Source organism: Marmota flaviventris, chromosome 18, assembly GCF_047511675.1.
Source record: "Marmota flaviventris isolate mMarFla1 chromosome 18, mMarFla1.hap1, whole genome shotgun sequence".
In the NCBI taxonomy this organism is placed as follows: domain Eukaryota; kingdom Metazoa; phylum Chordata; class Mammalia; order Rodentia; family Sciuridae; genus Marmota; species Marmota flaviventris.
Window position 1 is genome coordinate 10,811,046 of NC_092515.1, and position 20,776 is coordinate 10,831,821.

Sequence of the window (20,776 nt, forward strand, 5' to 3'; positions counted from 1 at the left end):
GGTGGTGCTCCCTGGTTCCCAGGAGGCCAAGGAGGGGGAAGGCAGAGCTGGGGCCAGGTCCAGGGGGGATAAAGGGAGAGAGTGCAGCATGGGGGAAGGAAAGCTCAGAGAGGAGTGGAGAGGGAAGAGATGGAGAGAAAGTGAGGGGAGAAGGGAAGAGAGGAGGAGGAGAGACACAGACAGACAGACAGACAGACATTGGGGAGGACCCGAGTCAGCAAAGGCAGAAGGATGGAAGGTCAGGAAGGGGAAGGTCCCCTCTCCTGATTTCTTGGAGCATTGAGGGGACCTTTGAATCTTCCCAAAGGTCCTTCAGGGAAAGGACTGTCACCTCAGTTTTACAAAAGAGGCTCAGAGACACTTTGGGGAGACTACCCAGCCCAAGTGGTCTGAGAAGAGCCTCTGGATCAGGTCTCCCAGGAACTGGCTGTGGGACCCTGGGAAAGTAGCTTGTCCTTTCAACACCGGTTTCCTCATCTGTGAAATGGGAACAGGGAGAGGCCCCTGTTTCTAAGGGCGATCTGGAACCTTCTGTGAGATTAGGCACCAGTCAACCTTGGTGCAAGTTGGAGAATTCTCCCAGAGATGAGAGGTTGGCATCCCATCTCCCTGTCGCTGACAGGGAAGGAAGAGGCGGACAGTGCTCACAGCTAGGGGTCAAGGCTGGATGACAACTCAGGGACATCGGAGGCCAGGGGAGTGCCGGGGATTCCCCCTTAGCCCCTTTCTGGGCAAACCCATGGGAAACTCCAGCATCCCAGTGTTTCTATCTGGGAATAAACAGCCGGTCAACAGCAAAGGGCGGGGCCAGCGCCGCCTTCACCTGTCTCCTCTCAGCCTCTGCTCCTTTGGGGGCCGCACCCCTCCCCCAAAGAGGTGGGGAGGGGAGCGGGGATTAGCCAGCAGGCTCCACCCGTCCGCCTACCAAAGAGACTCCGATGACAAAGGCGCGACCAGAAGAAAGATAAGGTCCCGAAACCCGGGAGTTAGAAACTCGGGAGTCCGGAACCGGGAGCAGCAGAGCTCCTGCCCTGCCCCTCCCAGGCTCGGCGAAAGCGATACCCGGAAAACTTCCCCAGAGACGTCCCCACTGACCGCTCACTTGCAAAGGGCGGGGGCATCCAGGCTCCGGGACTCGGCCTCGGATTCTACCTGGGACCCAGCACCCTGAGCCTCCAGACGGAACCTCTGGCCCTTGATTACACCTGGAGGCCAAAGGACGGGTGCCCTGCCCGTCTCAGTATTTGGGGTTCAGAAGACATTCCTCTGCCCACAATTAAACCTGAAACCCACGAATTAAGCCTTCTGTCCCCAGTTCTACTTGGAATCCAGAAGACAGAGGCCCCGGCTCACAAAAGTTTGAGCCCCTCCTGCCCCCAGTTCTACCTAGACCTCGGTTAGTGACAGCCTCTGGCCTCCATTCTACCTGGGACCCGGGAGACGGAACCCCCAGCCCTTAATTTTTCTAGAACCAGTGTTTAGAGCCCGCAAACTCCTTGAGATCCAGGGTTGGAGGGCCCAGCACAGGCCCTTCCCCCCAGGGCGCTGCAGGAACTCTCATCCTCCGCCCGCCACCGACCCCAAGGTCCGAGCTCCCAGTCCCTCCTCCAGCGGATCTCGACGTCTGGCCCCTTGCCCTTGACCCCCCCAAGGCTCAGACGTCCGACCTGACAAGAAAGAAAAATGAGGGGTGGGGGGAGTCTTCCACACCACCACGACCGTCCTGCTGGGGGTGGGGGAACATTCTCCACATTCCTGAGGGGGGCACCGGAGACGGATACCCAGATCCCGAATCACTGATTAGCCCAGGATGGGGAGGGGGCGCGAGGCCTCCCACAGACCTCAGATTTCACCACTTCGGCGGCCGGAGGATCTGACCAAGGGGGGACGGGGACAGAGAAGTCCCGGGTAGCATGGGCGGTAGGGATTAAGGAGGGTGTGAAGAGAGGGACATAGAGGGATTTTCAGGACTCAGACAAAATAGGGTGTGTAGGGGAAGGCGTCGGAGTCGGAAGGGACATTCTGGAAGGGGCACGAGAGAGGGGCCTCGGTGAACCAGGGGGAGTGGGGGAAGGTACTCGGGGTTCCTCCACTCAGAAGGGAGGGAAGGGCGTCCGCGGTTCCTCTCACCTGTTTCCCGAAGCAGCAGCAGCAGCAGCAGCGGCAGCGGCAGTGTCGGCGACAATCTTGACGGCGGGAGGACGGCGACCCGGGCCATGGGGGGCCCGGGAGCGGACTGGGCCGGGGCGGGGGCCTGCGGGCCACTGTGCGTGCGCCAATCGGCTGAACGGTCGAGCAGGTGCCTGAGTGATTCGGCTGCGGCCGGCTCCGGTCGCGCACGGTTCTCCCCGCTCTGCTCTGGTTCAGCTTTCCCGATCCCGCTCTTAGGATCCACGCCCGGGCCCCTAGCTTAGCTCCGGCCGTTCGGACTCGCTGACGTCACAGGACCCACCCCTTCCCTTCCCCCGACCGAGTCGAACCCGGGCTCTGGCCCCTCCCCGTCCTGGTGTTCGGACCACACCCCCCGAATTCCACACCTGTCCCTCCCCGGTGTTCTAGGATCGCCTTTTCCAGTGTTCTCCACCCGTCCTCTCCCGGGATTTTATACCCGCTCCTCCAAGGAGTCTACGATCGCTCCGCCCCCAGAGCTAGTCTCCGCCCTCTCCTGGTGTTAAACACCGCCCCTTTGGAATCCTAACAACGCTCCCTGGCCCCAAAGCGTTCCTCCCGCGCCCTTTCCACGTTTCCACGCCGCCCACTAGGGTTCTGTCACGCCCCCTTTGGAACTTCCGGCCGTCTCCGCCCCCGCGAAGCCACGCCTCCTCTCCGGCCCCGCCCTCCTCCCTCCGAATAGCCTATCCTCCCCTCCCCAGGAGCTGGGTCGGGCCAGGTCTCAGCCCGCCCACAGCTCTAATCCCGCCCTCTTTTGCAAAACCCTGGACCTTTATCGCACCTGCGTGATCACGTGGGCTCTCATAGACACGCCCCCTCTGGAACCCCGCCCCATACTGAGACCCCGCCCCCACCCGTCCTGGCCGAGCGATTTCCCGAGACCTAGCCCCTGGCTCCGCGTCTGTGTCGCATCGTGGGCACCTCTCAGAATACGCTCGTGTCTTCCTCTGCCTCGGATTCTGGGTGTCACCACGTTGCTTTCTCCTAGATTTCTCTCTTAATGTCTTTGTGTGTGTCTCAGTATTTTTGCGCGTCGGTCTCCGTCACCGTGTTTCTCTGTCGCTGGGTCTTTCGGTCTCGGTGTCGTTCTGCTTCTGGTCTGTCTTTGTCTATCAATGTTTCTGTGTCACTTGTTCCCCATGTTTCTTTCCATCCCTTTGATTCTGTGTGTGTCTCTGTGTCTCTGCCTCTTTTTCTCTTCGCGTCTCAATGTGTCTTTGTCAATGTGTCGCTCTCTTCATGTCTCTGTCCCTGCTTCTGTGTTCTATGTCCCCTCTCTGGAGTCCTCGTATCCACCTTTCATACAGGGTCCTCGCCATAGTCTTATCGCCGGCTCCCGCCAGGGGGCAGCCCAGACCCGCCCCGGTGCTTCGCTGGCCGGGCCGGTAGTAGGAGGCTGGGCTAGGGTCCGGCCTCCGGACCTGCCAGTCCCTCCCCGTGTCCTTGTCCCACTTCCCCTATCTCCCCAGCCTCCTCACGTCTTTGTGTTACGCTCTGACTCGGCCCTTTTGTCTCCCAGGCGGCTCTGCTCCTCCCCACCCCCACCTCTTAACATTCCTCGGGCTGCCGGGGGAGCTGGTGAGGCCGCCCAGCCTGGCCCGGGTGAGGGCAGTGAGCCGGAGGCCGAGGGAGGGGATACCTCTGAGGGCTTGAGAGCTGAGATCCTCCTGGGCGAGGAGGTGCCAAGCTAGTCGGCTTGGGCAAGCGCTTGGGGACTTCTTGCTAGCAAGAGGACCACCTGCGAAGGCTAGACCCTCCCTTTCCACCTGCACCAGACCTGGCTTTCCTTCCCAGAGGGGCCACAATCCCAAGTAGCAGAAGCTCTTACTGACCCCTCTTGTTGGTGATAATATTAATTCGTGTATAGCACCCTGTGCCCGGCGCTGCTCATTGCAAGTGTTAACCCACTCAGCACCCTACATGAGTGCGGCACAGAGATGAAGTGACTTCACCTAAAGTCATAGTTGTGGAAAGACAATCTGGGACTGACGCTGCGCTAAGTATCTGTTTGTCTTAGTTAATTCCTCACAAGAACCCCACGAAGGGGGGGTTGAAAAAACGTTTCCCCATTTCATTGAAAAGTAAACTGAGGCACAGACTGGCTGTTAATCCCCAAGCCATCAGCAAGGAAGTAGCAAGGCTGAGATTTGAACCTGGACAGTGTGATTCTTAGCATCTACCTCAGGCTGGACACAAGCCTGGTGTGAGGCCAGCTGGACAAGCCAGTACATAATGCCCTTCAGATCTCGCTGATCTTCTCTCCCAAGTCCCGGGCCAGGTTAGAGGGCCAGGGTCTGGCTCTTAGACTAGCCCTGCTCAATTTCTTTGCAAACCTGCCTTGCTCCCCATTTTTCCCTTGAGCAAAAGAACCCATGCCCAGGGAAGCTTCTTCCAGGAAGGCCCCCAGCACCCGCTCTTCCAGGGTCCAGGGCTTGGCTTAGTCCTTGCTGGTCTTTGTGGGTGAGCCCAAAAGGAAGGCCCAGGAGTATTGGCTGGAGTTTCACACCACCAGGCCACATGCACATGGGGGCATGAGTAAGGCTGAGCACCACCACCTTTATTGACAAATGACTGGGTGGGTCCCATGCCTCAGGAGTCAACTTCCAGTGTCAAGGAGTCCCAGAGGTGGCACTTCACTGAAGAGCCATAACCAAGAGGAAGGGACATGGGGCCAAAGGCCTCCTGATGGAGTCTTGAAGTTGATGTCAAGTACTTTATCTGCCCGGAACTGCTCTCTCTTCTCCCAGCAGCAACGGCTCCCACTGCCACCACCCCAGGTTTCCTCATTACTCAGTCCTTATTACTTGGTTCAGAGTAAGGCCAACCTAGACATGGCCAATCAGAATATTTGATCCTCCTGGCCACTGGCATTGTTTCAAGAATGGGAATCAATTTGAGCTCCTAGATCCAGCTTTGCCTGAAGGCCATCAACACTTTCACTTCTCAAATATTTGAATGAAACATTTTCCCCTTACATGAATTTTTCACTTTGCTGCCTGCTTTTTTCCCTCCCTACCTTCCTTCTTTCTTTCTCCTCCTCCTTTTTTTCTTTTGCAGTACTAGGAATTGAACTCAGGGGCATTCTACTCCAGATCTATATCCCTACCCCTTTTTATTTTTTATTTTAAGACAGAGTTTCACCAAGTTGCCCAGACTGGTCTCCAACTTGCGATCCTCCTACTGCAGCCTCCTGAGTTGCTGGGACCACACCCATCAGCTCTGCTGCCTTTTTTTTTGGTCATTTACAACCCAACACAGCCTTACTAATACAATCTCTCCAAGTTCAGAAGATGTGTAGATTCCTGGGACATTCCAGGAACAGGAATCACTTTTCAGAATCCCAGATGTCCAGGTTTGGAAAGATAGTCAAGTTTTTTTTTTTTTTTTTAATATCTTTAGTTGTAGATATTAAGATACTAAAATATAGGACACAATACCTTTATTTTATTTATTTTTATGGGTGTCGGGGATCGAACCTCACGCATGCTAGGCCAGCGCTGTACCAATAATCAAGTCTGTTACAGTGGGGGACACGGGGGAAAGGCTTTCCAGGGAAGTGTCATGTCACCAAGCATGGTGGGGACAGGGAGAGAGGAACTCTGCGTGTGAGGAGCTGCACCTGAGGAGGCCCTGAAGGCCAGGTGGAGGGTGGCCATGCTCCTGGGAACAGGAAGCCCCGATATTGGGAGCCCGGATCCTTCGGCTCTGCCTTCCCTCTCTCCTCCACCCAGCCCTTGGCCAAGATGGGAGCGAGGGTAGTTCTGGGGTGGGACAGACTGCCATCTGTATGCAAATTATCTGGGATGCCATGTAGATGAGGGACCTTATGCAAATGTGTCTTTCTGGGGGACAGGCTGAGGCACTACCTCATTAACTTGGGGACCAGGTGCTGGGTGGAGAACTCTGTCCTCCCTGGGGTCCCCTTTCCCCTCCTTGGCCCATCTGTTCACTCCCAGACTCCCTTTACCAGTGTCTGTCCTTAGAGTGGCCTCTTTCCGCACCTGGTCCTATCCCGAGAATAAAGGAAACTTTTTGGCTTTCCTCTGCGTCCCTCCATTCTTCCTTGCATTGGAGTAATAGCTAACATTGCTGCACAAGTATCCTGTGCCCAGCTTTGTCCTCAACACTTTCCTTGTTCAGTTCACTAAATTCTCCTCTCCACCCTCTGATCCTCTGTGTGTTTGCTGTTTTTTGAGGGGAGGCGGGTGGGTACTAGATAAACTTGCGATCTTCCTGCCTCAGCCTCTTCAGTGACTGGGATTACAGGTGTGTGCCACTGCACCCGAGCACCTTTGTTTTAAATGAATTCAATAAATCCTCTGAGATAGGAGTGCCTTTATCTGAGCTCTTCCGCTCTGGGTCTCTGCAGACTGCCTGGTCACCTACAGGAGACTACTGTCACCAATTTCCCTTGGTGCCAGATCTCACTTGGTGGAAGAAGCAAACTGTGGGAGGAGAGTGAGACCAGGAAGGCTTGGGGGGGGCATCCGGGAGGAGAGGCACCCTCATCCCTCACCTCGGGCTGATCTAGCACAGTCGCTGGTTTGCATGGGGCTGACTCCTCACGGCTGCCCTCTAGGGGCCAAAGTGGGACTTGTCTCCGTGTGATGCCCAAGAATCAAGGCTCAGAGGTGGATTCACCCAGCCAAGGTCACTGGTGCCTGCCTCCCAAATGCTTCTGAGCTGCCTCTTTCAACATTTTCTCTTTCCCTTTCTGGCTGTAACCCTCTCTCTGAACCCAGGTTTTCTTTTTCACTTTTTCTGTCTCTGTCTCCCCCTAAATCTGCCTCCTCTCTTTTAACTCTTGAGCCCTGCCCACCCCTCCCTCCTACCCACCCTGAGTCTTTCCATCCTTCCTCACATCCCTCTTCCTGGGCCTCAGAGTCTGTCCTGGCCAGCCCAGGCCGGTCATCCACATCAGATCCCGGCCTCCCTTCTTCCTCAGGGAATCCTGCTGCAGGAGCCAGGACCGCCCCCCCCCAGGAGGCGGCTCCATCCCTAATTCCATCAACTCTACTTCTGGGAGAGCTCTTGTCCCCTCCCGGCCTTAATTCCCTGGGGGGCTCTGGCCAGAGACTGGAATTTTTCCTTAAGGGGACAGCACCCCATTCCCGAGCAGGCACTGGTCACTCCCTGACCTTGGGGGAGGACCCCAGCCTCTCTCTTCCACCTTCCCCGGCTGAGCCACCTCCGGGAGCCCTCTCTCTCCTCTCTCTCCATGACATCAGACTCTCCTGAGGTCTCAAGAGGAAGTGGACAGGGCAAGGCAGCTGGGAGGGGGTCACCTGCACTCTGCTTCCCTTCCCTGACCGCCAGAGGAAGATCTGGCCACAGGATGGTGTCGCCATGTCAGATAGCCTTTATTCCAGACTCCAGTGTCCACAGATGGTGGGCTGGGGGTGAGGGCGGGCAGGGGCTCCAGTGTCAGACTATGCAGCAGGACGTCAGGTGGGGGGAACCAGCAAGAGAGGCAGGAGGTAAAAATAGCCCCGGCCGGGGACCCTCGGTGCCTTGTCCCAGGCAGGGCCCTGGGCTTGGGTCCAGGAGCTATTCTGGGGCCTGGGAGAGTCACCATCCCTGGAGGAAGGCCCCCTCCCAGCCACCCCCGGCCCCCCTCCCTCCCAGAGGCTGAAGGCCGCTGGCCGCGTGGGTCTCTGCCCAGCAGGCAGAGGAAGGAAGGGAGGGCCCGAGAGAAGGAAGAGGGGGCGGGCGGGCGGGCGAGCAGGGTTCTGATGCCCGCAGCTCTGTCCAGTGACAGCCTGAGGAGGTCCTTGGGCTCAGCACTGTGGAGAAAGTGGGGCGCTCAGCCTGTGCTCCGGCAGGTCCCTGTCACCAGGGGGCCCAGGCCCTCACTCACCTCGTCTCCAAAGCCCCCGCTGCCACCCCTGGCTCCTCCAGAGGAACCTCCCACGAGAAGGCCCTTCTGCTCTGGCCGCTGGGACCCTGAGTGGCTCAGCTCTGGCTCCCCAGGTGGCCTGTAGGGAGAAGGGCCCCGCGGGGAAGTGGTCACGTGGGGGAAGGACTTGGGCTGGGCTGGGGTGGTACTGGGTTAGGGACGGTGGCGGGCAGAGGGCTGGAGTGTGTGGTGGGGCTGGAGGGATGGCCAAGGGGTCGGCAGATCTGGTGGGGCCCCTTTTTGAGGGGTCTGCAGCGGCTGTGGGTTGGGGCTGAGGTGCCCTAGGCCAGGGGTCGGGATGAGCGTAGAGGGGAGGCGGTCTGGGGTGGTAACGGCTGGGGTCAGGAGATGGCCAAGGAAGTTCTTTTTTTTATAGACATCAGGGGCTGACCCCTGAGGGGCGCTTAACCACTGAGGCACGTCCCCAGCCCTTTTTTATATTTTATTCAGAGACAGGGTCTCGCTGAGTTGCTTAAGGCTAAGTTGCTGGGGCTGGCTTTGAACTGAGAACCTCCTGCCTCAGCCTCCTGAGCCGTAGGGACGTTCTGAGTGGCGACGGGCTGAGACTGGAGAGCTGGCATTGGGATGGGGTCAGGGCCACGTTGGCGTTCGGGTGGGGATGGGGAGGAGCAGATGAAGTGATGAGGACACGGGCTGCAGCAGCGGGGGTGGGAGTGCTGAGAGGGACTTGGGGACAGGTCTGGGTGGGCTGAAGTTGGCGAGGCAGCCTTGGGGGAGGAGGCGGGCTGGGGCAGTGGAACTGGGCTGCGGGTGGAGGGGGCAGGGTTTGGGGCTGCGCAGAGGGCGTGGCCTGGTGGCTGTGGGCTGGGCGTGGAGGGACGGCTGGGGTCCTAAGACACTCACGGGGACCCTTTCTCTCTCCGCCGGCAGCAGCCAGGGCGCCCCTTACGTCTCATGCAGTAGAAGGCGGCCACCACGAGGAGCAGGAGGCCCACGCTGACGGCCACGGCCATGACGGCCACTCCGGCCTGGGCCGTCTGGGGGGCCACTGCAGGGAGAGGGAGGGCGGAGGGGCTCAGTCGGGGCTCGTGCCCCCCTCCCGGCTCCCCTCCCCCAGGGCTGCTCACCTGTGCCGAAGTGGAAGACGTGGCTGACCCTCCCGTGGGGGTTGGAGGCCTCACAGGCGACGCCCTCGCGTCCCAGGGCACTGGTCACCTTCAGGGTCAGGGAGCTGCTCACCCAGCCCTGCCCTCCGAGGACTGGCTCTGCAGGCTGTGGAGGCTGGGGTCAGGCCGGCCCAGGGACCAAGGGCAGGGCTGAGGGCAGAGGTGAAGGTGTCCAACCCCCCAGAGTCTGGGGACGGGAGCGGATCCGTGAAGGTCAGGGTCTCCCGCGGGGCTTAGTGAGGGAGGTGCAGGTGCAGAGGACAGTCCCTTACACGGCCACCCAGCTGACTCCAGGTGAGTTCAGGCTCCGGGTGGCCCCGGGCCGAGCAGGTCAGCCTGACTTCGTCCCCCTCCGTCCAGCCGCCCTCTGCCTTGGGCTCCATCTCCTCTGCCCTTAGCTCGGGCGACCCTGTGGGTGGGTGGCGACCAGAAAAAAGACAGTGGGAGGCACACGTGGGAAGGGAGAGGAAGGGGAGAGGGGACAGGGGCCAGACCACCCCGCCGGTCCCCCTGGCGGTCTTCCCCACCCGAGCTGACTCCCGCCCCGAACCTTGGACCAGCAGCTTGAAGCTCCGGACGCGGCTGAGGAAGGGGACGGTGGACATGGAGGCCTCGCACACGTAGGTGCCAGCAGAGTCGAAGGTGACGGGGCTGAGAGAGAGTGTGGGGCCGTCCCCCAGGGGCACTGAGTCCTGGGGGGGGAGGAGAAAGCCAGGCAGAGCCATGAGGAAGGGCGGGTGGAGGCCAGGGGTGCGGGCGCAGGCCGGAGGCCCCTTTCCTTCCCACCTTGGTCCAGCGCAGGGTGGGGGCGGGCAGGCCGCGCGCGGAGCAGTTCACTGCGGTTCGGCTGCTGTTGAGGAGCACGGAGAGCTCCTCCCCGGTGCTGAGCTCCAGGGGGTCTAGGTCTGGAGAAGGGGACAGCAAGTCACCTTCCCCAGCCCTCACCCACTCTAGGGCTCTCCAGGGCTGCCCGGGTGGACACTGATGGACAATCGTCAGCAGAGAAGACCTGATTCAGTTCCAGGCCCTTGGGCCACACTTAGGAATATATGCCAAGCTCGGCCACTTTCCTCCAGAGGGGACATCTGAGCCCAAGGTTAATGGACGACCTTGGGAGAGAGGTGCTCCTGGGACTTTCCAACCTTTTTTTTTTTTTTTACTGAAGAGAGTCACATTCCCGTCCCTTTTTATTTTGGGGGAGGTCTCAGTGAGTTGTCCACTCTGGCCTTGAACTTGTGATCCTCCTGCCTCAGCCTCCCAAGTGGCTGGGATTACAGGCATGTGCCATGGCGCCTGGCCACCCAGACCACCCCTGAGCGACACCCAGGCCTCCATCCTCCCTCTCTCCCAACACCCATCATTTCTCTAAGACTCTATTTGTTCTGCCCCCTCCCCCACGAATCCTCCTGCTTCCTTCCAGCGCTAATCCTTGGGTGCACCTGTCTTGGGTACCCTAACCCTAACCCTCCCTGCCTTATTCAGTGAACCCTCCACAGACCAAGTGCATACTGGTTCCATCTCCCCTCTGCTCCAAATCTGGCTCCCTGCTACCCTTGGCGTTATGGCCAAACTCCTTGATGCTGCCCAGGAGTTCCTGCCTGGTCTGGCCTGGTCTGGCCCTGTCCCACCTTGTTGCCCATCCCCCACTGTCCTCTCTTGCCTGCTAAGTTCCAGCCACCCTGCCTCTTACTGGCTTTCTCGAGGACACCAAGTCCTGCCCTGCCTCAGGGCCTTTGCACCCACTCACTCTGCCCACAGTGTATCTCATCTAGATCTTTGTGTGTCTGCTTTCACTCTTCAATTTCTTACTCGCGTGTCCCCTTCTCACAGAGGCCTCCCGGCCCCCTGTTGAGGACACACAGATTTCCTCACAGCACTGAAGGATCTGTTCTCCCAGCTGCTGAGGATAGCAGCTGCCAGCCCTCAGCTGTCAGCCCTCTCTGGGAACTGCCTCAGCTGCAGGGAGCCCCTAGTCCAAGGTCATGCCCCCTTCCCCGGGCAGCACACTGGAAAGGTCCAGCCCACTTATTCCAACTAGGGACAACTGTGAGGGACCGCCCTGGCATCCCAGGTTCCTGTGGGTCCAAACAAGGCCTTCTTTAGACAAGGGCCACATCTTGTCCCCTGCCCAATCTTGCTTCCTCCAGCTCCTGACTCCTAACAGAGGTGGGTCCCCAGGGACTCCCATGTCACTATCAGGTGACAAATGGCAAACTTTCCCATCTAAAAGAGTCCCCGCTCCTCCGGGCCAGTTCTTGGATCTTATCAGTGTCATGGCACATAGATAACACCGGTGCTAGTGGAAGGGTCTCCTTTAGCATTTAACGAACCTCTTCCCTACCAGGGTGGCTGGAGACTGGTTGGTCTGGCTCACAGACGTGTCCCCAGTACCTACTGCAGAGCAGACTCCAGGGAGGGATGCTAAGGAAAGCTGAGCTTTGCCTTGTAAAGTTAACTGCGCAGGCGTCTTAGAGACCCAGATGTAAGAGACCAGTTGGAAGTCCACGGGAGACAGGATGGGGACTCGCTCAGGTGGGGTGGGGAGAGAGCCTTGAAGGGGAGAAGGGTCAGCGGATAGCGAAGCTGGCCAGGTGGGCCTTGAAAGCTGAGCTTTCTCCCCTGGGCCCTGGGGAGCCGTGACGGGTGCTAAGTGTGTGTGGGGGGATCAGGTGTGTGCTCTGGAAGGAGCTCTCCGGCAGCTGGTGCAGGTACACTGGAGGAGGCAGGCAGGGGCCCCGGGGAGAGGAACAGAGCAGACACCCCAGCAAGACAGCAAGCAGAGGGGAGATGGAACCAGTACGCACTTGGTCTGTGGAGGGTTCACTGAACAGGGCAGGGAGGGTTAGGGTTGGGTTCCCTGACTGTTCAGCCAAGTCAGGATGAGCAGAGTAAATGCCGGGCTGTGGACGCAGGGCCCCCTCCTGCTATCCCGGGCTCCCTCCTGCTCCCCGGGGCCCCCTCCCGCTCCCCGGGGCGCTCTCTCACAGGCCACACGCAGCTCCAGGGTCTTGGTGAGCTGGACCTCCTCAGCGGCATCGTAATCTTCTACTCTGCAGCCGTAGGTCCCGCTTTGGCTCCGGTTCACCCCCACCAGGGTCAAGTTGCCCTCCAGGTTTATGGTCAGCACTTTCTCCTGCTTGTCCTGGGTGGCCAGAGAGAGGAACCGGGCTCAGGGGCCACCCTGGTCCAGTGGGGTCAGGGGTCACCGTCTCAGGAGCTTTGCAAAGCCCAGAGGCACTCAAGTCCCAATGACAGGTTGGGGTCTGGGGTATGGCTCAGCAGAGCGCTTATCTAGCATGCACAGGCCCTGGGCGCCAGCCCCAGGGCCGCAAAAAAAAAAAAAAAAAAAGAAAGAAAGAAAGAAAAGAAAGAGTAAAAGAAAAAAGGGAGAAAGAAAAAGAAAAGAAAGTTAGTGCAGGTTAGTAATTGCAGAGATCGGGGCCACGAATCCAAAGGGACTGTGGGATGGGTCACCTGAAGGCGGAAGAACGTGTACTCCGGGCTGGGGCTGCCGTCCCCCTGGCAGAGCAGCTGGATAGAGTCGCCCTCACGTACCCAGCCCTCTGTGGTAGACGGGCTGCCCACCCAGAACCGCACATGTTCCGTGGGATCTGGGGGCAGGGCAGGGAAGACGGGAGTCATGATCAGGGTCAATGTCAGACGAAGAGAGAGACGTCAGCCTTGGCCCAAGGTTAGGGATCGTTTGTTTCAAGGGTCAGTTCATCTTCTGAGAGTGGGCACCAGAGGTCAGAGGTTGATAAGCTGAGGGTACAGGTGAAGGATCAGAGGTGGATGTGGGTGACATGTCAGTGGGACATTTGGGGCCAGATGTCATGTGGGGACCCTGTTCAGTGTGAGAGGGTGGAGCAGTCCACGGGGTTTGAGGAGCCAGCAGAGGTCAGGATGGGGCCTGAGTTATCATCTGAGGTCAGAGGCCAGAGGTCAGCAGCCAACACCTCTCATGTTTCAGCAGGAGGTGGGGTGAGCAGAGGGGAGCGTGGAGGGTTGGGCCTCCGTGTGGTGTGGATCCCAGGTCAGGGCTTGGGGGACCATGGGGACTCACAGTGCAGGGTGAGGTGGAAGGGGCTGCTGTCCAGGCGGCCCTGGTTACCCAAGGGCAGGCTGTAGTGCGCAGCGCAGTGGAAGCTGGCCTCCCGGTCCAACTTGCGGGGCCGCAGGTAGAGGGTGCTGGTGAGGGACTGCAGGCCCGAGGCCTCGCGGACTGTCCGGCTGGTCATGTAGCCCTCTAGGAATGAGGGAGGGGGCGCTCAGCCAGCCTCCTGGCCTGGCCACTCCCACCTGGGGCTCTCTGGGTCCCTGTGCTGCTCACCAGAATTCACCTCCATGGGCACGTCCAGGAGCTGCCCGTTTCTATACCACGTGATCCGGGGGGCTGGGTTCCCATTCCGGCTGCTGCAGGTGGCAATCTGAGGCAGATATGGGCGTGGCCCTGGGCTTTGGGCCAGGACCCTGAAGTCTGGGTCCCCTCTTCCCTCCATCTCTCCCCATTAGATGCAGGAGTCCGGGCTCCCTCTCCCCAGAGCCCTGTCCCCTGCTGCTCAGACTAAGCAGCCCAGAGCCCTCCCCCCCTCAGGACCCTGGCATCAGGGTTGTCCCGAGGTACCTCTTGGGCCAACTCTTCCATCACGGACAGCGTCCCTCGGTTGGGGGTCACCTCAGTGGTCTCTGGTATTGCTGTGGGGAACACGTTCATGTCAGGAGGCCTTCCCCGGATCCTCGCCTGCCTGGCCCCTCTTGGGGTGCCTGGGGACACTCACCGAACACGCGGAGCTTTGCGGTGGCCTCAGTGGTGCCCGCAGCCCCAGCTCTCACCACGCACACATAGTCCCGCTCGTCGCCCACCTGGGCCTGGGGCAGCACCAGGCGCCCCTGGGAGTCCAGCTGGTACGGGGGGCTGCGGCCCCGGAAGTCATGCACTGTGCCTTGGAGCTGGGAGCCCTGCTGCTCAACAGAGGCCAGGCGGTGGCGCGTGCCGGAGCGGTCGGTCTGTGTGTGGGGGGATGTCTCAGCTCTGGCCACCGAATCTCACTCTGTCACCCTCCCTGTCCTCCTGCCACCTCATGGGTCTGTCTCGTCCTCCTGCTGCCATCCTGGCCTCTCCCCTCCCTTCCTCTGTGTCCCTCTCCCCCATCTCTGTGCCCGTCTCTCCTCCCCGTCTCCACTCTGCTGCCCTCAGTTCTCACTTCCTCTCCTCCTCTCCAGGCTCCGGCTTTCTCAGTGTCTGTCCCCATGTGGTCCCTCTCCCGAAAGCCAGCGTTCTGAAGGACTCCCTCTATCCTCAGCCCTGTCCAGGACCTTGGAGAGGCCTTTCCCCTCTCCCCTGGCCGAGCCCCAAGTTCCCATCTGTAAAGTGGAAACACAGATGGACGGCCCTTTCAAAGCCCTCTGGATTCTGAAGAGGACATCCCGGGTGTGTCCTGATTCCCTGTCCCTCCTGCTCCCCAGCCTGGTCCCCAGACCCCCAGCCAAACACTCACAAGGAACCATTCCAGCACAAAATGGTCAGGGTTCTCCAAGGGGGTACAGTCCAGGGTGACGGGCTTTCCTTGCATCACCTCCACCAGTGGAGGCACAGACACATGCACCTTGGCCTGGGAACCTGCAGGACAGCAGTCAAGCTCTCCCATGGCCACCTACAGAGCCCCTTCCAGACAGGACCCAGGGTCCAGGCCCAGCCCCCTCCCTCAGACCCAGCCTCCTCCCTCAGGGTCTGTGTCTCCCAGCCCCATGAGCATTTCTTGCCCTGTCTCCCTTCACCTGCAGAACTAAAGCCCCCCCCCCTCCCCAGTGTCCCTGGGATTACACTTCATCTGTCCTGGCTTCTTCACTAGAGCAAACGCCCCTCAAGGGCAGGGCCAGGCCTGGCTCCTCCCCTGCCTCCAGCACCCTGGGCAGGGACGGTGCAGCGACACACCGTAGAGGTCTCGCTCCACCGGCACCTCTCACCCCGGGTCTCCTGCTCAGCCCCTGGCCCCGCCTTTCCCTGCTCTCCCCCAGACTCCATCTCTGAGCTCCTGGGCCCTTCTGCTCTCTCATGCGTGGGGGGCTGGGGTGTGGGCTGCTGCTGAGGGCCGGAACTGAGGGCTGAGGCAGGGATGGGTGTGTGGGGGTGGTGAGGGGGGACAGGGCTGGGCAGGTTTCAGGAATGTGGGAGGGACAGGCTGGCTGAGACCTGCCCAGCCTGGCGCCAGAGCCCCCTACCCGCCCCTTGGCCCCCCTGTCTCTTTAATAGAGCAGTGAAGAGGGTAAGGTGAGTCACCTCAGCACAGGAGAGGGGCAGGCCAGGATTTGGGGTCCAGAGGGAGAAGGCAGATGGGGACCTGGACTCAGGTCCTAGGGAGAGGGGCTGGGGGCCTGGACTCCCAGGGCCTGGAGGCGTAGGAGGCTGGGTCCCAACTCCCATCAGGTCCTGGCAGATAGAACAGTTCCTGCGGGAACTCCATGCGCTCCTTACCCTCTGGGCTGGCATCCTGGCACCGCCCTCAGTTCTTAGAACTTGTCTACCGCTCCCCGCCCAGCCTGGCCCAGGCCTACCCCTGGGGACCCACTATTTACCATGCTTGTACCAATCCAGGCCCCAACTTCTGGCCCCAGTTTCCCCCAGGGGAGTGAACAGGGGCCAGGCTGGTGCCCGGGGACGGGTCTGAACAGCAGACAGCCAGGGTAGGCAGAGATGCCCTCTCTCTCTTCTCGATCTCTTTCATATGCCTGTTCCCTTGTCCCCAGCCTCAGGGTCCTCTCCCCTCCCTCCATCTTGCAGGTGCATGGATTTATCTGGGGCCCCAGGAAGGGGATCTGTCACTCGGAAACACTTTGTTCCACCGTTGACTGCCCAGGGCTGGTACTCTGGCCCTTTCCAAGGGAGGCCCATTCTTTATTGAACTGGGACTCTGAATTTAGGCTGGGGACATCCTCAAATTGTATGAATCACTGGTTTAGGCATAGGGTCCCTACCTTTTCATAGGGGTGCCTATATCTCTCGAAACTTGAGAATCTTTGAGGGGACAGCTCTGGGGTTTTGGTCTTCTGTGTCATGGGGAAAGCCACCTTGGCCACCAGGCGCTTGGACTCTTGGGTCTGAGGGAACAGGAGCCGAAGGGCTCAGATTCTAGGGGACACAGCCCAGATTCCAGGGTCCCCGACTTGGAAAGGGTCTCACTTCTCAGGTGGTCTCTTCCCCAACTTTCCTGCCTGACTGTCCCAGTCTCTCGCTAGGAGGGGCACTTCCCCACGCCACCTTGTCCCTCCTCCGGGGGATCCCCAGATTTTGCTTCCTGGGGCGAGCAAGGGGCCCTTCCCCTCGCCTTCCCGCGTCCCCAGGGGCCGCCCCCAGTGCCGCCCTGCTCTCCGCGGGAGCCGTACCTGGGTGCGCCGCCAGCAGCAGCGCGAGCCACAGCAGGCGCGGGGCCGGGCGCGCGGTGGCGCGGGCGTCCGGGGGCTCCATGTTCGCAGCGGCGGCGGCGACTGAGCCGGGCTGGGGCTCCGCCGCTGCGGGGCTGGCACAGAGGCCCCGCCCCGGTTCCGCCCAGGCCACACCCCCTCGCCAACCTGGGCGCAACGCCAGGACCTCCCACTGCCCGGGTGGACCTCCCACCGCCCCGCGCGGACCGGCCAGAGCTCCGTCGTCCTCGCCCCAAGCCCCCCCCCCCCCCCCCCCCCCGGCTGTCCCGCTTCTGCGGAGCAGCGCCTGCGGCGGGGGACCCTGACCAACCAGTCTGGCCAGTGGATGTCCCGATCTGGCATCTCAGCGGACAATCGCGGACCCGCTCCCCTTCATTCTACCCGGGGCCTTGAGACTCATTTCCACTATGGCAAGTAGCCTGGGCTTGCGTCGTGGATTTTACACCGAGTGGCCAGCAGTGGCCTCTCCCAGTTTAGCTAGTGGCCCCCAGCATTACCAGTGTCCCAGAGCAACTGCTCCCAGTCTGCCCTGTGATGTCCTTCCCTGTGGCGGCGCCACTCACGTGACCGGTCAGTGGCTTGGAACTGACCAGTTCAATCTCTTATCTCGAATGGTCTTCAATCTCAGTTCCGCCTAGGCCTCTGGAAGGATGCGACGGAGGGGCCCGGGGCTCGCTCCCTCTCTCTGCCCTGGAAGGCCCGCCCTCTCTTCTCCCCATCCAGGGAATCCCAGGAATGTCACCCCCCTTCCTGCTTCTTCTCTCCCCTTCATTCCCTCCCCACCTTGGGGGAGGGGAGGAGAATCCTGCTGGCGGGGCAGGTGAGTGGAGGAGGGGAGGAGGCTAGGGCACCTGGGGAGGGCGGAAGAGCCCAGCCTTGGTTGCAAGGGAGCGTTAAAGTCTGACTGAGGGAGGTCACAGATCAGACCCTCAGGACTTCTCACGGCCCAAATCGGACTGGAACAAAACCCCTAGGGTGCTGGTTGGGGCTAGGGGAAGGCGGGTGGCACTGGGTGTCTGGGAGAAGCTAGTCTAGGACCTTAGGCAGAATGTGGGGTCACTGGTCATGTTGGGAGAGGTTCCTCAGGTCTCTCAGATCATTCACTGGTAAGAATGGAGCTTTCTGCCCCTGGACCTCCATGTCACAATCAGGTGACACAGACTGTAAACCTCCCCCCTGGGTCCCTGGCTTTGCCTATTTGACCAGAGGGAGGGCTCAGTAACAGGTCAGCCTGGGAATTATTGGCCAGACTGGTCAAAGCTACTTTTTTTTAATCCATTAGTCATACAGGAGAGCCATTGTTACACTGGGAAAGGTGACCTTTGGGTATTAACATCACTACCCCCTCCTCCAGGAAGTCCTCCTTCAGGCTCCCCCATTCTTCTCAGTCCCCTGGGACCCCCACCTCAGCCCTGTGCACTCTGGGTAGTCCCTGTCTGTTGGAATAACTTTCAGTCGCAGCTAGCAAGCATCTAGGAGCAGCTCAGAAGTGCTTGAAATGTCCACGTTTGCTCAGGCCTGACAGGAGGGCCTGCAGGGTGGGGTGGAACCACATACTCAGCACTTGTGGTCAGCGTTGCCAAACTACTGGGCAAAGGGGCTTCAGGGCATGAAACCCCTGACTCAGTAAGGGCCAAAGACCCTTCCAGATTGCTTTCCACCACGACAGCAATATTTAGAGTTTCCTCACGGTGCAGTTACTTCAGGCAGAAGATGACTGGCTTATGGATATTGTCTTGCTTATGTATGATTGACGGGCACGCCCCACTTGAACCCTGTAACAGTTGTGTGCATTCCAAAAAGAAACTGAGCTACTGGACGACGACTTGAGGGGGGTCTCCAGCCAGTTCTCTCCCCAGCTCCCAGCGTCTGTGTGTTGATTCCGCGTTTCTACCCCCCACGACAAGGTAGCCGAGTGACCATCAACCATGAAGGGACTGAGGAACACATACACCTGTCTGCATTGGGTCTGTCTCCCCCACTGGACCATGAACCCTGTGAGGGTCGGGGCTCTCTGGGTTACCGTTGTGTCCCCCACCCAGACCCAAAGCAGGTACTCAGGGAAGGTTTGCAAGGTGCAAACTCAGGGGTCCACAGGCTTACATGCAAATTCCACCCAGACTGGTCATCGCAGGACACACTACATGGACACAGTCACCTTCCAAGACAGCCCCAAGGGCTCCCTAGGACAAGCTTACACCCTGGGACCCCAGACAGCAACTCCCTGGCTCTTCTGTCCCTGGCTTGTGGGCCTGCTTACCTGGGCAGGACTTGGGTAGGTGCCCTCGTCAGCCACCTGCTCTCCACCTTCAAGAACCCAGCCTGGGCTGGGGATGTGGCTCAAGAGGTAGCGCGCTCGCCTGGCATGCGTGCGGCCCGGGTTCCATCCTCAGCACCACATACAAAGATGTTGTGTCTGCCGAAAACTAAAAAATAAATATTAAAAAATTCTCTCTCTCTCTCTCTCTCTCTCTCTCTCTCTCTCTCACTCTCTCTTTAAAAGAAAAAAAAAGAACCCAGCCTGTTAAGGTGCCGGGTGAGGCCAGATGTGTAAGAAAGAGAGAAGTCAGACACCCCAGCTTTGGCTTCGCACAGACTTGCAGGAACTGCTATTGTTAACGTCAACTGCCTGTCATCTACAATTTAGTCTCACTAGACAGCCACAGGGATCTTGTTAAAAATCTGCTTGTGTCAACCTTGGCTTCTGTCTCACAGTAAAAACTAACGTTCTATCTGTGGCTTACAAGACCCTGGCACCTCCCTGATCCCACCTACCACCCACATGGGTCCCTGCTGCCATGCCGTTCCTCCGACACACCAGCTTCAGCCCCAGCATCTGCTCTCCCCTCTGCTGGGCCAGTCCTCGCCTGAGCAGCTTCCGCCTGGCTTCCAATCTCCTGTGACCCCCCCCCCCAGTCATCATCGTTAAGGTTCTGCTTGGCCATCCCATCTCGGGCCCCTCCTGATCTCCCTTCTCTTACCACGCTTTTTCCTCCATAACGTTTATTGCTGCCAGATCCAGTATGTTTATTTTTTTTATTGCTTGGCACAGACTCTAAACTCCAAGAGCAAAGGGACTGCTCTGCTTCGCCGCAGTGCCTAGGACAGTGCTTGGCATGGGATGAATAAACATTGTGCACTGAATTAAATCATTTTCCAATTCCGTCCTCGCGAGCTCATGTGTATAGACACAGGCGTGCGTCACTTAACAACCGGGGTGTGTTCCGAGAAAGGCGTTGTCAGGCAATTTTGCCACCGGCTGAACATCACAGTGGCCTCGCACAGCCCAAGACGGCTATGACGTCACTGGGCCATGTGATCTTATGGGACCACTGTTGCAGTTGTGGTCCATTGTCGACTGAGAGATACTTAGGTGATGTGCCACGTGACTGTATACAGCAGTCCTTGGCTATCCATGGGAGATTGTTTTCGGGAGACCCCTCCCCAGGATGCTCAAGTCCCTTACATATAATGGCACTGTATTTGCATATAACCTATGCACACACCCCCGTATACTCTAAATCATCTCTCAATGCCTTATAATGCCTAATACAATGTGTGATATAATCAATATACTCTATTGTTTAGAAAATAATGACAAAAAGTCTGCACGTGTTCCATATAGATGTATTTTTTTCCTGAATATTTTAGATCCAAGTTTGGTTGGATCCTTGCAGATCTGGAAGGCTGACTCTTCTCATAGACAAGTCTTATCTTTTTCTCATTTGTTTTATATATGGTGTAGCCTAATTAGCTTTCAGAGGAGTCCACAGCTTGCAGAAGATGCTCGTCATGGTGTGTGGAGGGGAATGGTTCTTCCCCCATGGTTCCAGACTTGGATCTGGAAAATGGAACTGTTGATATTTGGTGTCATATGAATGCATTTTTTTTTTTTGGTTGAGCAAAAAGAGTTACTTGTACAGCGAGAGTTTAAAGAATAGCTACTGCCTAAAGATGGCTGCACCCAATTTGTCATTTTTGCATGGTCACCTGTCTCGAGCCATCCATGGGCTGCGTGTGTGAGCTCTGTGCATTTGAGCAGTATGAGGGGACTGGTGTGGCCTTGCACACTGATTGGGCTCGTGACGCAAATGTGCCTTTCCTCTCCCTCTGCCTGTGATCCCCCACAGCACCTGAAATGGGTGTGACTTGCCAAGAT

At 58.8% G+C, this 20,776-nt stretch overlaps 2 protein-coding genes across 4 annotated transcripts in view; both read right to left on the reverse strand.

Moving 5' to 3' along the window:
* Positions 1-2,448, reverse strand: part of Nectin2 (nectin cell adhesion molecule 2) — a 28,140-nt gene extending 25,692 nt beyond the window's left edge. For both annotated transcript variants that reach the window (XM_027945971.2, XM_027945972.2), the window contains exon 1: positions 2,131-2,448. In XM_027945971.2, coding sequence (XP_027801772.2) covers positions 2,131-2,218 — 88 coding nt within the window. In that variant the 5' untranslated portion in view covers positions 2,219-2,448. The remainder of the gene's footprint in view (positions 1-2,130) is intronic.
* A 5,060-nt stretch (positions 2,449-7,508) lies between these two features.
* Bcam (basal cell adhesion molecule (Lutheran blood group)) lies at positions 7,509-16,703 on the reverse strand. Of its 2 annotated transcripts, XM_071604411.1 has the most exons (16): positions 16,579-16,669; positions 16,171-16,293; positions 14,694-14,815; positions 13,974-14,202; positions 13,820-13,890; positions 13,526-13,622; positions 13,259-13,441; positions 12,670-12,806; positions 12,181-12,337; positions 9,982-10,100; positions 9,746-9,887; positions 9,468-9,604; positions 9,157-9,301; positions 8,933-9,077; positions 8,030-8,147; positions 7,509-7,955 (listed from the first exon to the last, which is right to left on the reverse strand). In XM_071604411.1, the coding sequence occupies exons 3-16, from the start codon at positions 14,766-14,768 to the stop codon at positions 7,950-7,952; spliced, it is 1,761 nt and encodes a 586-aa protein (XP_071460512.1). In that variant the 5' UTR covers positions 14,769-14,815; positions 16,171-16,293; positions 16,579-16,669; the 3' UTR covers positions 7,509-7,949. The 2 variants fall into 2 exon arrangements, with proteins under 2 accessions (XP_071460512.1, XP_027801740.2); XM_027945939.2 differs by lacking the exon at positions 16,171-16,293 and having other exon boundaries at positions 16,579-16,703.
* Positions 16,704-20,776: the final 4,073 nt, after the last annotated feature.